The 15,000-nt window shown below is 44.6% G+C and overlaps 1 protein-coding gene across 1 annotated transcript in view; it reads right to left on the bottom strand.

Moving 5' to 3' along the window:
- Positions 1–15,000, bottom strand: part of tbc1d19 (TBC1 domain family, member 19) — a gene marked incomplete at both ends in the record, with an annotated part of 41,777 nt that overhangs the window by 21,649 nt on the left and 5,128 nt on the right. The window contains 7 exons of the mRNA XM_080860021.1: positions 197–259; positions 4,431–4,505; positions 9,583–9,695; positions 11,728–11,766; positions 12,344–12,416; positions 13,095–13,205; positions 13,790–13,836. Coding sequence (XP_080716147.1) covers positions 197–259; positions 4,431–4,505; positions 9,583–9,695; positions 11,728–11,766; positions 12,344–12,416; positions 13,095–13,205; positions 13,790–13,836 — 521 coding nt within the window. The remainder of the gene's footprint in view (positions 1–196; positions 260–4,430; positions 4,506–9,582; positions 9,696–11,727; positions 11,767–12,343; positions 12,417–13,094; positions 13,206–13,789; positions 13,837–15,000) is intronic.

Raw genomic sequence — 15,000 nt, 5'->3', positions numbered from 1 at the left:
GTGTGTGTGTGTGTTGCTGGTATCTCTGTGTGTATTAGTGTGTGTGTGTTGCTGGTATCTTTGTGTGTATTAGTGTGGGGGTGTATGTGTGGCCGTGTGTCAATGCTGGTATCTCTGTGTGTATTAGTGTGGGGGTGTATGTGTGGCCGCGTGTCTGTGCTGGGGTGTCCATGTGGGATTGTGACGTCAAACTCACCTGATAGAGGAAATCTTCAAACACAAAGTAGTAGTCGTCGTTATTCGCCGTGAGCTTCACATCCTGGGAAGAGAGGGCAATTAAACACACACAGGGCAATTATACACACACAGGGCAATCATACAAGCACAGGGCAATTATACACATTATTCAGAACATACAGAGCGTGGGAATCATGTGATGCTTGTGCATACGTGACATTTGGTCAGCCTACAGAGGCATTCATAATCGACAAACCTAAACCCATCAAGTCCGCTGAGACTGGTGTCGCACACATCAACCTTCAACGGAGCAAATGCAATTAACTGTACTTAGAGATTTGTACGTGCGCCTTCAATTTTGTTGCATTTTCCTGAGTGCATGTTTCAGCCCAAAATCCTTACTAAATAGAATTCCGCCTACCTTATCCCAAAAATGACCCTTTGACACATGAAAACGGCCGGGGGAGGGTGGGGGTGTGGGGGGAGCATCTCTACCTGTGCATCAGTATGCCCTCACCTTCATCACTGGACAGCTGACTGTTATCAGCCGTGTTTCCTGAGTCTTAAGGGGCCCTGTGTGTGAGCCAGCCTTACACAGTGTTTGTCCTGGCCTGATCTGATTTCTGTGCACATTCGTTCTAACCTTCATAAATCTTTATGGAAAATTACCGGCAGCTCGCCCACTCCTGACCCGAGAAGCGACAGGACTGAACCATTCCTCTTTGCTATAAGAAGCTGAATTAAGCTTGATATTTACCAAACCTGCCAGAGATCCATTATCCTTTAATAGTCTGGACTTCCCACATCATTCACATGAGTAAATTGAATACGGAAGTATAATGATGATAGGGCACGATGGTGGTTTGGCACATAGAGTTAATAGAAAGTGAAGTTTTACTTAATATTTATTGAAATAAGAGGGAGATAAATATGTTGGGTAATGCATCGTAAGCACTAAGAAGCAGTGACGTGCGGTGAGGGTCACAGCTGGTGGGGCACAGAAACCGGAAGTGATTACGTCATTCCGATCTCTAGTTGTTTTAAAAAAATAGAAATGTATACATCATACATGTATATATGCTTATGGTTTAAAAATTGTCATCTCACCAGAACTGAAAAAACGTCATGTTTTATTGTCTAATACTATTACTTTTAAACGATTATTATTACAAGAAGTTATGCGGCTCAATAGTTAACTGACTTTTCCGACAGCTAAACGTACAATCGGTGTGGTAATTGAACTTTTACACCGTGTCAAATAAGATATTAATCGTTACAAGGAAGCGTATGTAGACCTCCCACCAATGATATGGCTCATTTCAATTTGTCTAGGGAAAATATAACCTTTTACACAACTCGGCAGTGATGGGCAGTAGCGTCACTACATTTGTCAGTAGCTTGGCAGTAACGTCGCTATTTACAAAACCAAGTAACTTTTCAGTAGCTAAGCTCTTTTATTGATCAAGTACCGCAGTAGCGTCCTCGAAAGCTAATTTATCCTCGACCTTTCTGATGTTCATTCTTAACAGGCTTCCCTGCAGCCATTAAACACAAAAAATAAGCAGTACATCACTTTAGGCGAGACGAGTGAAAATAGATAGATAGATATCGTCATTTCAAGTACACCAGACGCTGCTTATACATTTAAAATGAATTCTCCCCTAATTTTAAATGGGTAGTTTGCATGCAGATTCTAGACAACCGGATAACTAGAATGCTGTTGATATTTAGATACAGCTGAAGATGATGAAAGTTAAAAAGTGAAAAGTCCGGGCGACGAGTGAAACTAAATATGTTTTCAGATGCCTTCTTTGTAATCCAAAGAAAAAGTTCCTGTCAACGTCAATGACATCCAACACAAACATACGAAAACACGAATTTCATCCATTCAACCGTTTTTATCTGACTGACAGTTATGTTGATCCCTAAAATTGCATTGACTTGGCATGCAGTTTGTTTAACTGAAAGTAGCTTCTAATATCAAACTACTTTTGACTGGTTTATGTAATTTAGCTTGCTACTTTTTTTTTGAGTGGTGGCTTCTGTGTAGTGAAGCTGAATTTATTGTAGAGTAGCTGATAGCTTAGCTCACTACAAAAATCAAGTAGCTTGCCCAACACTGCAACTCGGACACTTTAATTCGAAGTTGACATTTACATATTTATTTACACAACGTATTAACAAGCAAACAGTTAAACACCACAGACATAGCACACAATACCAAAATGTTCTACTGACCGGTATAATTTTAAATTGGTGCACTGCACTCGCAAGCTCCTAATCCATTCACGGCCTTAGGTTTGTGTTCCGCATGAATATGTCCCGTTGGAAAACATGAAACACTCCAATGCAATGTCAATACCTTCGGTCCCGTCGTTTGAAGCAAACATTTTAGCTCCGGCATTGGTCTCCTATTATCAATCATTTCTTGTTTGGACTGAAAGTCCAGTTTTGAGAACTGCTTCAGGTTAGCAATGCAATCTTCCATTTTCGCCGTCAAGGTCAAGTAGAAGTGTGTAGAAGAGGTCCAACGTCAGATTATATACCCGAGAATTGCGCTCATGCTCGCCCCCTTCACTGAATCCGTGCTACTGCCTGCCTCAGTAGCAATATTTTTCAATGCATTTTGAGCTCAACTCAAAGGTTCTGCGCTTGCGCACGCATGCGTAAAACCCAGTTTGGAGTGATTGCGCAATCCCTACTGAGGCACTGGCTCAGCTGTCCATAGACAGCAATGCATTTGCCTCAGTACACGGCACGTCTATGGCTGATCACTGTCACTGGGAACCGGAAATGCTCAAATTCAGCGATTTTGATAATAAAAATGCTCTAAATGATCGGAATCATGCAGAAATGACACTCGTAACACAGATAACTAGAGGAATATGAATATTTATTTTATAATACATAAATATATATTATTATTATATATTTTTTTAAAAAAATGTTTTTATATTTTTTTTTTTACTTTTCAAAATGACAGGTGAGGCTCTGCCTCCCCTGCCTCCTATGACTGCACGTCCCTGCTAAGAAGTGAGAGATGGGAAGAGGATACGAATACAGAGAGACAGAGAGAAAGAGAGAAGGAGAGAGAGAGAGAGAGAGAAATAAATGGAGATGGAGGTGAAATGTGACATGTTGTCCTTGTATGTATTTTGCTATGTACCTTATAGATGAGGTGGTGCCTGTATGTATGTTGCTATGTACCTTATAGATGAGGTGGTGCCTGTATGTATGTTGATATGTACCTTATAGATGAGGTGGTGCCCGTATGTATGTTGATATGTACCTTATAGATGAGGTGGTCCCTGTATGTATGTTGATATGTACCTTATAGATGAGGTGGTGCCTGTATGTATGTTGATATGTACCTTATAGATGAGGTGGTCCCTGTATGTATGCTGCTATGTACCTTATAGATCAGGTGGGCCCTGTATGTATGTTGATATGTACCTTATAGATGAGGTGGTGCCTGTATGTATGTTGATATGTACCTTATAGATCAGGTGGGCCCTGTATGTATGTTGATATGTACCTTATAGATGAGGTGGTCCCTGTTTGTATGTTGATATGTATGTACCTTATAGATGAGGTGGTCCCTGTATGTATGTTGATATGTACCTTATAGATGAGGGGACAACATGACACATTTCACCTCCATCTCCATTTCTTTCTCTCTCTCTCTTTCTCTCTGTCTCTCTGTCTCTCTGTATTCGTATCCTCTTCCCATCTCTCACTTCTTAGCAGGGACGTGCAGTCATAGGAGGTATGTTGATATGTACCTTATAGATGAGGTGGTGCCCGTATGTATGTTGATATGTACCGTATAGATGAGGTGGTCCCTGTATGTATGTTGATATGTACCTTATAGATGAGGTGGGCCCTGTATGTATGTTGATATGTACCTTATAGATAAGGTGGTCCCTGTATGTATGTTGATATGTACCTTATAGATAAGGTGGTCCCTGTATGTATGTTGATATGTACCTTATAGATGAGGTGGTCCCTGTTTGTATGTTGATATGTATGTACCTTATAGATGAGGTGGTCCCTGTATGTATGTTGATATGTACCTTATAGATGAGGTGGTCCCTGTTTGTATGTTGAAATGTATGTACCTTATAGATGAGGTGGTCCCTGTATGTATGTTGATATGTACGTACCTTATAGATGAGGTGGTCCCTGTATGTATGTTGATATGTACGTACCTTATAGATGAGGTGGTCCCTGTATGTATGTTGATATGTACGTACCTTATAGATGAGGTTGTCCACCAGCAAGTCATGCTGAAGGACCCCGGCCTTCAGCTGCTCATAGTGCATGATGTCCTGTTGAGAGGTACAGAGATAGAGATCAAAAACAGGCTCATCATCTGCACCGTCCTCCTCATGGTCATGACAACACAATAATCTTCATCATCATCATCATCATCATCATTATCAGTCATCTACATCATCATCACCACCATCAGTGCTGCGCAGCCATGATTCCTAATAACCATTAGGTAACAGTCTTCATCTCCATCATTATCAGCATCCTGATGACCCAGCCATCATCCTCATGCTTTATCCTGTTTGCCTGTCGTAATTATTACCAATCCTCACCGCAGCCACTGCAATTACTTCTAATTTTCAAGATGAACACTGTCAACATCGTGAGTTCAAATCATTAACATTATCAGGATCGCAAACAATCTGATCAGCAACTATTGCATGACCACATCAAATGGAAAAATACATGTTCATCCCCCTATCTAGTGGGATTGTGTTAAAAGACAGCCAAACTCCACACCTTAATAAGGAACTAAGATGACGCTCCTGTCTACATCCTGGGGGAAAGCACATTATAGGATACACCAGCTGCATCGCATGCTTCTCATTCCAAGGGGATCATTAACTTTGCACCTGTCTCCAGAGATGCACCACGCCCAATGGAAGACACAAGTTTAAAGATCAAGCAAACTTAACAGAGAACCTTCCACCCATCAGTCCAAATGACAAGATGAAAGAAGGATGACACAGGAAGAGAGAGCGAGAGAGGGAAGGAGAGAGAAAAAGATTGCACAGTGTGATCCAACGCAGTGACAGACCGTGAGCAGTGAGCGAGCAGACCGTATTTAGGAGACGACGGCCAAACTCTCTAGGGTCTGGTCTGTGTCTCAGTGCAGGGGAGAAGAAGAAGAAAATACATTAGCGGTGCCCGTGTCTCTGGGAAGAGCTCATCTTCACAGCAGGCGGTGCACAGACATTAAGGCCATCAGCCTAAGCGTTGGGTCATGTGACACAACGAGGAAGAGTCAGAGTACGGGGTGGCCACACAACACCAGAAGCCCCAAAGGTGAAATACGTGAAAATGTGCAAACGCATAAATTGAGACAGGATGTTTTTGTGTAGGTGTGAGTTTTTGGCCGACAATGCGTGTGTGTGTGAGTGTGTGTGTGTGTGTGTGTGTGTGTGTGTGCATGTGTGTGTGTGTTTAAAAAGTGTGTGTGTATGTGTGTGTGTGTTTTTGACCAAAAATGTGTGTGTGTGTGTGTGTTTTTGACCGTGTGTGTGTGTGTGTTTTTGACCGTGTGTGTGTGTGAGAAAGTGTGAGTACAGTTGGACACCTGACCCAGTTGACTTAGTCACCGGCTTAGTCACCGGCAAACGGCACAGATGACTTTTGAGGTGGAGGAACTACCGGAGCCTGTCTGCTCCAGTACTTCCCAGAGTAGGGCTCCACTCAGGGCCTGAGGAAGGCCAACATGGACACTGCCCAGGGCCCCCTGGGTTTATTAGTGGGAAACGGCCTTGGCCGTGTCACCTGCGTCTTCGTCATCCTGTTTGAGATGGACTTGGGTGAGTGCAGAGACAGGGGAAAGAGAGAGACAAGGGAGAACTAAGATGGATTAGTCATCCGTCGCAGGGTCCGATCTGATCTGTGGTCCGTGTTTATTGGAATGACAGCGGAGAATAGACAGATCTGGTGGGTGCAGGTCAGCACTTGAGAGCTTGGGACACATGGCTGTTCCAAAAAGGATATCACCCCTTCAAGATGTTTGGACTTTGGTGTTTCTTTTTTCTTTTTTCTTTTAAATAAACCAATTGGGATCTAAGCAACTCTGTCAGGATCATAAAAAAAATAATACCTTGAGGAGCCCCAATAGGAAGCGAGTCCAAGGATCCTCCTAGAGCTGACAATAAACTGGATAACAAATCATCTCACCCACGCGTATAAAAAAGTGTTTAGCAATATTCCAAGTGAAGTTCATAAAAAGCTTGACCTCAGTGTTATCCTCTGTTCATGTATCATGCGCTACACTGGAGGGTCTGATCTCCACAGGATGCTGTCAATGCTGCCCTCACTACTGGAAACCAGTGTGTGTGCATGTGAGCATGGGTGTTTGTGTGTGTGTGCCTGTATCTGCGAGTGTGTGTGTGTGTGTTTGTGTGTGTATCTGTGTGTGTGTGTATGTGTGTGTGAGTGTATCTGTGTGTGTGTGTGTATGTGAGCGTTTATCTGTGTGTGTATGTGCGTGTGTATCTGTGTGTGTGTGTGTGTGTGTGTGTGTGTGTGTGTGTGTGTGTGTATCTGTGTGTGTGTTTGTGTGAGTGTGTGTGTGTGTGCATGTATTTGCGTGTGTTTGTGTGCGTGTATCTATGAGTGTGTGTGTGTATCTGAGTGTGAGTGTGTGTGTGTGTGTGTGTGTGTGTATCTGCGTGTATCTGCGTGTGAGTGTGTGTGTGTGTGTGTGTGCGTGTGTGTGTGGGCGAGTGTGTGTGCGTGTGTGGGCGAGTGTGTGTGCGTGTGTATCTGCGTGTGTGTGTGTGTGTGTATCTGCGTGTGTGTGTGCGTGTGTGTGTGGACGAGTGTGTGTGCGTGTGTATCTGCGTGTGTGTGTGCGTGTGTGTGTGGGCGAGTGTGTGTGCGTGTGTGGGCGAGTGTGTGTGCGTGTGTATCTGTGTGTGTGTGTGTGTGTGTGTGTGTGAGTATCTGTGTGTGTCTGAAGGTGTGGACATCCCCTCAGAAGTGAATGCCACCTCAGTAAGTGTGTGCACCTGAGGATTGTGCTTCACATCTGCCTGTGTGGATTCTGATGCAGCGATGTGCACCATGTGTCCACGCAGCAGCAGCAGGGGCCCACCGCAGGGCACTAGGGTCGCCAGTGGGGGCTGGAGAGGGGTGGAGGGTGGAGGCGAGAGGAGCAGCAGTCGCCCACCGCAGGGCATGAGGGTCGGGAGTGGGGGGTGGAGAGGGGTGGAGGGGGGGAAGCAGGCCAGGTCTTCTCTGGTGGTGTCAGCTCTTGACACTTTATTGTTACATAACTGCAACGCCAAAGAGAAAAGATTTAAATGTTCGAGTTGTACCCTCAGGCCTTGTTAAACAAGGACTGGTGTGTGTATGTGTGTGTGTGTGTGTGTGTGTGTGTGTGTGAGAGAGATGTCCCAGGAAAAGAGAAGGGATCACCCATGAAGGTTAAAATAGGGGCCATCAGCACAGTGTTTGTCTTCCTGTCGTGGGGGTGCAGAGCTATGCTCTCCAGGCCTCCACTGCCGCTGCCCAACATTGCTGTGTGTGTGTGTGTTTGTGTATATATGTGTGTGTGTGTGTGTGTGTGTGTGTGTGTGTGTGTGTGTGTGTGTGTGTGTGTGTGTGTTTGTCTGAGTGTGTGTGACAGAAAAAGTGTTTGTATGTGTACACCGGTTATCAGTGTATCTGTAATGTAATGTCTGTGTCTGTTTGTGTGTTAGTGTGTGTCTGCATTATCAATCATACCACGGTTAGCACTATTTTAGTCAGTGACACTGGCTTAAACAAGCAGGAGCACAGGCGGGGGGGGGGGGGGGATATGGGCAGAGACTGGCACCAGCTGGCATCGGCCACACATGGAGGTTAGCTGGCACGCTTAACGTTCTCTCTCTCTCTCTCTCTCTCTCTCTCTCTCTCTCTCTCTCTCTCTCTCTCTCTCTCTCTCTCTCTCTCTCTGTGTGTGTGTGTGTATGTGTGTTTCAGGTAGCTGTGGTACATAATGTGGTAAATGTGGTTGAAAAATGCTTGAGGGCAGGGATTGAACAGATGAGTTGATCTATTAAGTCAACAACAACACTGCCAAAGACTTGCCACAATGAAATGATTTTTGGGGGTGTTTGTGTGTGTGTGTGTGTGTGTTTGGTGTGTTATAGCCAGCATGGTGCCAGTGCTGGTCCCTGTGTGTGCGTGTATGTGCTGTTTATTTTTCACTGTTTATATTTGTTTCATAAACTATAAGATTTGGAGATAACATCAGACAATATTCATGTGCTGACCTTTTGTGTGTTGTGTAAGTGTGTGCAAAAGACAGAATGATTCTCGATTACTGACAAAGGTTGTGTGTGTGTTATGTGACAGAGATAGCTGGTTGGTCTGAAAGGTTTTGAGTATAGGTCATCTTTCCCATCCTATGCTGCTGCTCTTTCTCTGCCCGGCAGAGTGTTTGTGTGTGTGTGTGTGTGTGTGTGTGTGCGTGTGTGTGTGTGTGTGCGTATGTGCTTGAGCGTGCAATACAATTCATTCAAATACTAAATATTTGATGTCTGGGTGGGTGGTGCCTCAGTGTGAACACAGTGTGCCAGGATGTCTGTAACTCTCCTCTCTGGCAGAGCTCCTTCAGTAATCAGCACTTCTGACAGCACCTGTCCCACTTCACTCCGCACTCACTCTTACCCTTTGAAGCCCCGTTTTGAGTGCGGACCCCGAGCGCAGACAACCTCATCCTGTCATCCAAACAAGTTCAAAACAAGTGAATGGAAATACCTATAAATACATGTGACAATAAAGAAGCCACAAATATCCATCCATCCATTCAACAATCCAGTAGTATACACTCACACACACAACTCTATAAATACCCATTGGCATACGTAAGCACGGACATAGACAGATAAACATGTGAAAACACATGAAGAGTTATGGGGAAGTAACCAAGGGCAACGGGTGGAAGTCCAGTGCAAAGCAGTTGGTGGCTGACCTCTGACCTCTGGGATAGGATCAATGACTCATTCAGAGAACAGACAGCACGGTGAGGACAGACTAACCTGGATCCTGGGAAACCTAGCAGCTGTGTGTGTGTGTATGTGTGTGTGTGTGTGTGTGTGTGTGTGTGTGTGTGTGAGCATGTGTGCGCATGTTCATGTGTGTGCTTGTGTCTGTAAGTTAGTGAGTGAGAGGGAGAGCATATGTGCATATGAGGGAGACAGGTCTTAAGATTTAGCTAGTAGGCACTGTGTGTGTCTTGTGTCGAGAATGAGTGATGGTAGTGTTTTCGTTCAAAGATGTGTTGGAAAGCATATGCAATTAAGTATATGTTGGTAGGTGTATGAGACAATGCACGTCTGTTTGTATTTTGTGTGTGTGTGTGTGTGTGTGTGTGTGTGTGTGTTTCACCTCTGGCTCGTTGGTGGAGTTGAGTATAAGGGCCCAGAGTTCCGCCCTCTGGCCCGTGGGGCAGCCCTGTCTGCTGTACTGCTGTGCTGCTGCACTGTCCTGCTCACTTAGTACTGCAGAGAGAGAGAGAGAGAGACAGAGAGAGAGAGAGAGAGAGGGAGAGAGAGGGGGGGGGGGGGGAGAGAGAGAGGGGGAGAGAGAGCGAGAGACAGACAGAGAGAGACAGAGAGAGAGGGAGACAGAGACAGAGCATACTTTCAACAAGAGATTGAAAATGGAAACATTTTCTCCCTATCTGCATAAGCTATGCCTCAATATGGTAAGCTTTCTCTGCCAACCTCAAAAAAGTCCATTCAAAACACCCATACTATTAGGAGAGCACATCGCTTCCATGCATATGCCTAGCTGCAAAATATGTGATGGCCTGCCATAACAGCTTCATAAGCTTGTATGTATTTATTTTACAGTGTACATCAATATGTGTATGTGTAAGTGTTTTATATTAGATTTGCATAATTAGATGGGATATGAAAGAAAGAGAGAGAGTGGAAGTGGGGGGGGGGGCAGTGAGAAGGGAGGAGATATGCAGCATAGAAGAGTTAGAGAACAGAGAGAAAGACAGATAGACAGAGATCAGAGAGAGAAAGAAAGATAGACAGAGAATAGAGAGAGGAAGAGAAAGACAGAAGAGAGAACAGGAAGACACTGGAGGGAATGGTAAGCAAAAGAAAGTGAAGAAACAAGGCAAAGGCAAGCAGAGAGAGAGAGCACAGTGAGGGATGGAGAGAGAGAGAACAGTGAGGGATGGAGAGAGAGAGCACAGTGAGGGAAGGAGAGAGAGAGGGAGCACAGCGATGGATGGAGAGAGAGAGAGAGTACAGTGATGGATGGAGAGAGAGGAGAACAGAGTGAGGGATGCAGAGAGAGCGAGAGAGAGAGAGAAAGGGAGAAAGCCAAAATCAGGAGAGGTTGTGTATGGCAGCAGAATTAAGAGAGAGAAAGAGGGATATAGTCAAAAAAGAATGGAAAAACAGAGAGCGAGAGAGGCAGAGTAAGAGAAGTCTGGGGGGTATACTGGGCATCAGCTCCTAGCCTTCAGAAACTATGCTAAAACCTACTAAAGCCAACCCTTTCGTTTTCATTCTCTCAAATTCAAATTCAAATTCAAATTAGCTTTATTAGCATGCCAAATATTGCTTGCATTGCTAAACCTGTGTGTGTGTGTGTGTCTGTGTGTGTGTGTCTGTGTGTGAGTATGTGTGTGTGTGTGTGTGTGTGTGTGTGTGTGTCTGTGTGTGTGTGTGTGTGTGTGTCTGTGTGTGTCTGTGTGTGTGTGTGTGTGTGTGTGTGTGTGTGTGTGTCTGTGTGTGTCTGTGTGTGTCTGTGTGTGTCTGTGTGTGTCTGCAGGTCTGCGTGTGTGTGTTTGTGTGTGTGTCTGTCTGTGTGTGTGTGTGTGTGTGTGTGTGTGTGTGTGTGTGTGTGTGCATGTTTGGCAAGAAGTTGTGGCAAACATTTCACTGGGGGCATATCCCATATGAGTCACACTGTGTTTATCATTCACATAGCAGTGTGCCACTTGCTTTTTCCCTCTCTATCTCCCTCACACAAACACACAAACACACACACACACACACACACACACACACACACACACACACACACACACACACACACAGTGTAGCATGGCGAAACTGCGAGCCATGCTGCCAGAGCACCACTCTGCTCATCAGCACAGTGAAGTGCATGTGAAGTAGAGGGTTTAGGAAAGACATCTGAATTGAAACAGATGTGAGAAAACAAGGTAAGAAAGGGGGAGATAGACAGAGAGAGAGTGAGAGAGAAAGAGAAACAGGGACAGACAGAGAGAGAGAAAAGGACAGAGCTGGATGGGCGGGATGGGGGCTGCACACACATGTCTAATCTCTTCCCCTCACAACAAAAGATGGCTTCCAGGTGTTCAGAAGTGTAGTGCATTAAAACAGAAATAAATAGAGAGATAGTGAGTGCATAAACACACTGGGTGAAAAGAAAGAGGTTGATCATAAATAGACCTTTTTTTACTGGAAGAAAGACGAAAGGGGGGGAGGGAAAAAAGAGACAGAAAAAAAGAAATGTGTCCTAAAAATGTCTTGTGCTTTTTCGTACCTCTCTTGCCCAGACGAACGTGTTCACTTTCAAACAGATCTGTTGAGACAAAACAACAGAGAGATTTTCAGCTGTCAGACCAAATTTGTGTGTTTGTGTGTGTATATGTGTATGAGAGGGAATTTATGCGCATGTGCTTGTGTGTATGTATACTTCAGTGTGTTAGGAATTCTGACTGTGTGTGTGTGTGTGTGTGTGTGTGTGTGTGTGTGTGTGTGTGAGCATGCACACCCAACTATCCTAGTAGCTCCCATCCAATCCTCCTACTGCCAGATACACAGACACACACCAGATGACCAGGGTACGCGCGGCTAAACTCCGATAAGCTATCAGAGGGCCAGCCGCGTGTGTTTAGCTCACCGCTGGGTGTTTGCCCAACAAAACATTTTTTGTTGCTATTTGAAGAACAGACAGAATACCGGCTTGTTTAAAAGTAAAATGGTATTAAAATGGCTGGATATGCCCAGATAGTACCCTGTAAATATTTACTCGAGAGACAAACAGAGCTTATGCAACTGGCTGGGTTGAGCGGAGCACTAAAAACCAAAAGAGAACTGAAGAGATTTCAGTGGAGTGATGGAGAAGTGAAGTGTGTGGTGTTTGGATGGAGGGGCACCTGAGGGGATGTGGGGGTGGTCGTCGATGCCGAGTTGCCCGGTGGTCAGGGTCAGTTCAGGACACGTCTCTCTCTGCAGAGGAGGGGAGGACAATTACAGTCAATCCAGAGCTGGGTTTGGTTTTACTCCCTCAAACTCCAGAAGCTGAGCTCTGAATGACATTAGTAGAGATCTACAAGTGATAAGGATTCAATAATACAGACAACTGATGGGCACATTACCCCACACTGCAGTTGTTTAGGTCATTTGGTATGACCCAGACAATACCGTATAAACATGGTGATTTCAAAGGATTATAGTTTATTAGATTATCATATTTACTTCATCACGATACCCATAACCACATACACAGAACAGAACAGGTCTGAGTTCAGAATCCAATCTGATTCCTGCTCTGGACTAGAATGTTCACACAACATCCACAAACCCCTTTTCAATAAAACACACTGGCACGAAACTCATAACTATCAGAGCACTTGGTGTTCATACATACATTGTGATTACTGTAATACAAAAAAAAAACAATTGGTTAAATATCATCCATCATGCTGCATAATTTTCTGATCACTTCAATCTCTGATGAAAAGGTGGATCTTGAGTGACTTTCTTGAGCTAATCACAGTGTTTGCAAGAGTGTGTGTGTGTGTGTGTGTGTGTGTGTGTGTGTGTGTGTGTGTGTGTGTACCTATATATATGTGTTCGTTTTCGTGTGTGTGTGTGTGTGTGTGTGTGTGTGTGTGTGATTCTCACCATCTTGGAGATGTCTCTGATGTGTAGGGGCACTTGGATCAGACCCCAGTGGCTTTGGGAGCTCACCTCCTCACTGTAGTCAAGGTTAGGGTTTCTCAAGCTGATCAATACCTGGGACAGAGCATCACACACACACAGGCATGCAGATACACCCACACCCACCCACACACACGTACGCACACACACACACACACACACACACACACACACACAAACACAAACACACACACATGAATGTACACACACACACACACACACACACACACACACACACAGCCACCCAGTAGGACACACATTCTTATATAATATACACTTCCTATATGACTGAAATATGACTATATGTCTGCAGCACATAACATCACACAAACACTCATGTGCCGAATGCGCACACACCCGCACTAACACACGCACACACACAAACGAACGTGTGTGCAGGAAACAACACACAAGGTCATACATTACATAAATCAATGCATTTACACACTTGCACACACAGGAAATAACAAAGACACACACAGATACATCTGAAATCCATAGTACATGCACAATGAAAGCCAGCAGAATATTTCCAGTGAATCCATATTTAAACTCTGATATTTTTGGCCGTGTTAATCTGTTCTTCATCTCTTGGGGGGGGGGGGGGGGGGGGGTTGGTTTATGGGGGGGGTGCAGGGGTGTTGCAGTGTCTGACTCACCTCCAGGAAGTCCTTGGGCGCGTAAACGGGCCTGAACTTACTCAGGTCTGAGAAGACAAGAGAGAGAAGCAGCTCAATGATCTGCAGATACATGTGCCGTAAACTTTTTACGGTTCTCACATTTCTGTTTTGGCCGAACATGCTTGAAGTGAGAAACCTTCCGGATACAGCTGTGTGACGGTGATAAGTGATTAAAGATGTTTGTTTGGTAAGGTTTGGTTGTTAAATGTGTAACACTTTTATGTGACAGTGTACATGGCAGTTTTATAGAGGAAATGAATGATGCATAAAATGTGACACAGCGGGATAAACAGCGGACGCAACCACATCTATTCACACTTCAACACACCTTCACTCCCCTCCAAACACACACACACACACACACACACACACACACACATATACACATGTAAGTATTTATGCAAGTGTTGAGGAGGATGTGTCAATCAATAATGCACTAGTTCAAGAGCCTCTATCTGTCTATAGAAGGCCAGCACAAGTAAAGCTTCTCTTGATTATGTCATAGGGATACACTGTATAGAGGGGTTAAAGAGGAGAGAAAGTAAAAGAGAAGGATAGAGGGAGAGAAACAGAGAGATAGAGGGAAAGAGAGCGAGAGAGAGAGAGTTCCACCAAGTTCCGCTGGTTATCAGGATGGAACCCAGGGACCTGGACATCCCCCTGTTTATGTAGCAGACCAGCACAGTCTCGTAAATGTTAGTGTTGTCTCCTCACACAGATAGCATTGTTACGCCGCTGTTAGGCTACGAGGGCCACTGCGAACAAGCAAGAGCCAGGAACACACGCACACACCCACAGTTCCAGATACACACACTGACCCAGACACTGATACGGACACACACCCACAGTTCCAGATACACACACTGACACAGACATTGATACTCACACACATCCACAGGTCCAAATACACACACTGACCCAGACACAGACACAGACACACACAACTACAAGTCACAGACAAACATGTTTTTTTTCAGAAACAGTCCTCACAGACACAACACACAAACACACACATACAGAGTGCCTGATATGATGAGCCATGTCATTTAAGTGAATAATAAAAAACAGAAACAGAAAATGGACAATATTTCTAACATCCCTTGTCAAACAGCACCAATACTACCCTTGATATTTGCTGAGAGCCTTAGCGGTCTCACCACAAGGTAACGGCGTCACAAAAAGGTGAGCAA

The sequence above is a fragment of the Sprattus sprattus genome, assembly GCF_963457725.1.
Source record: "Sprattus sprattus genome assembly, chromosome: 21".
Classification (NCBI taxonomy): domain Eukaryota; kingdom Metazoa; phylum Chordata; class Actinopteri; order Clupeiformes; family Clupeidae; genus Sprattus; species Sprattus sprattus.
This window is presented reverse-complemented; position numbering and strand designations above follow the sequence as displayed.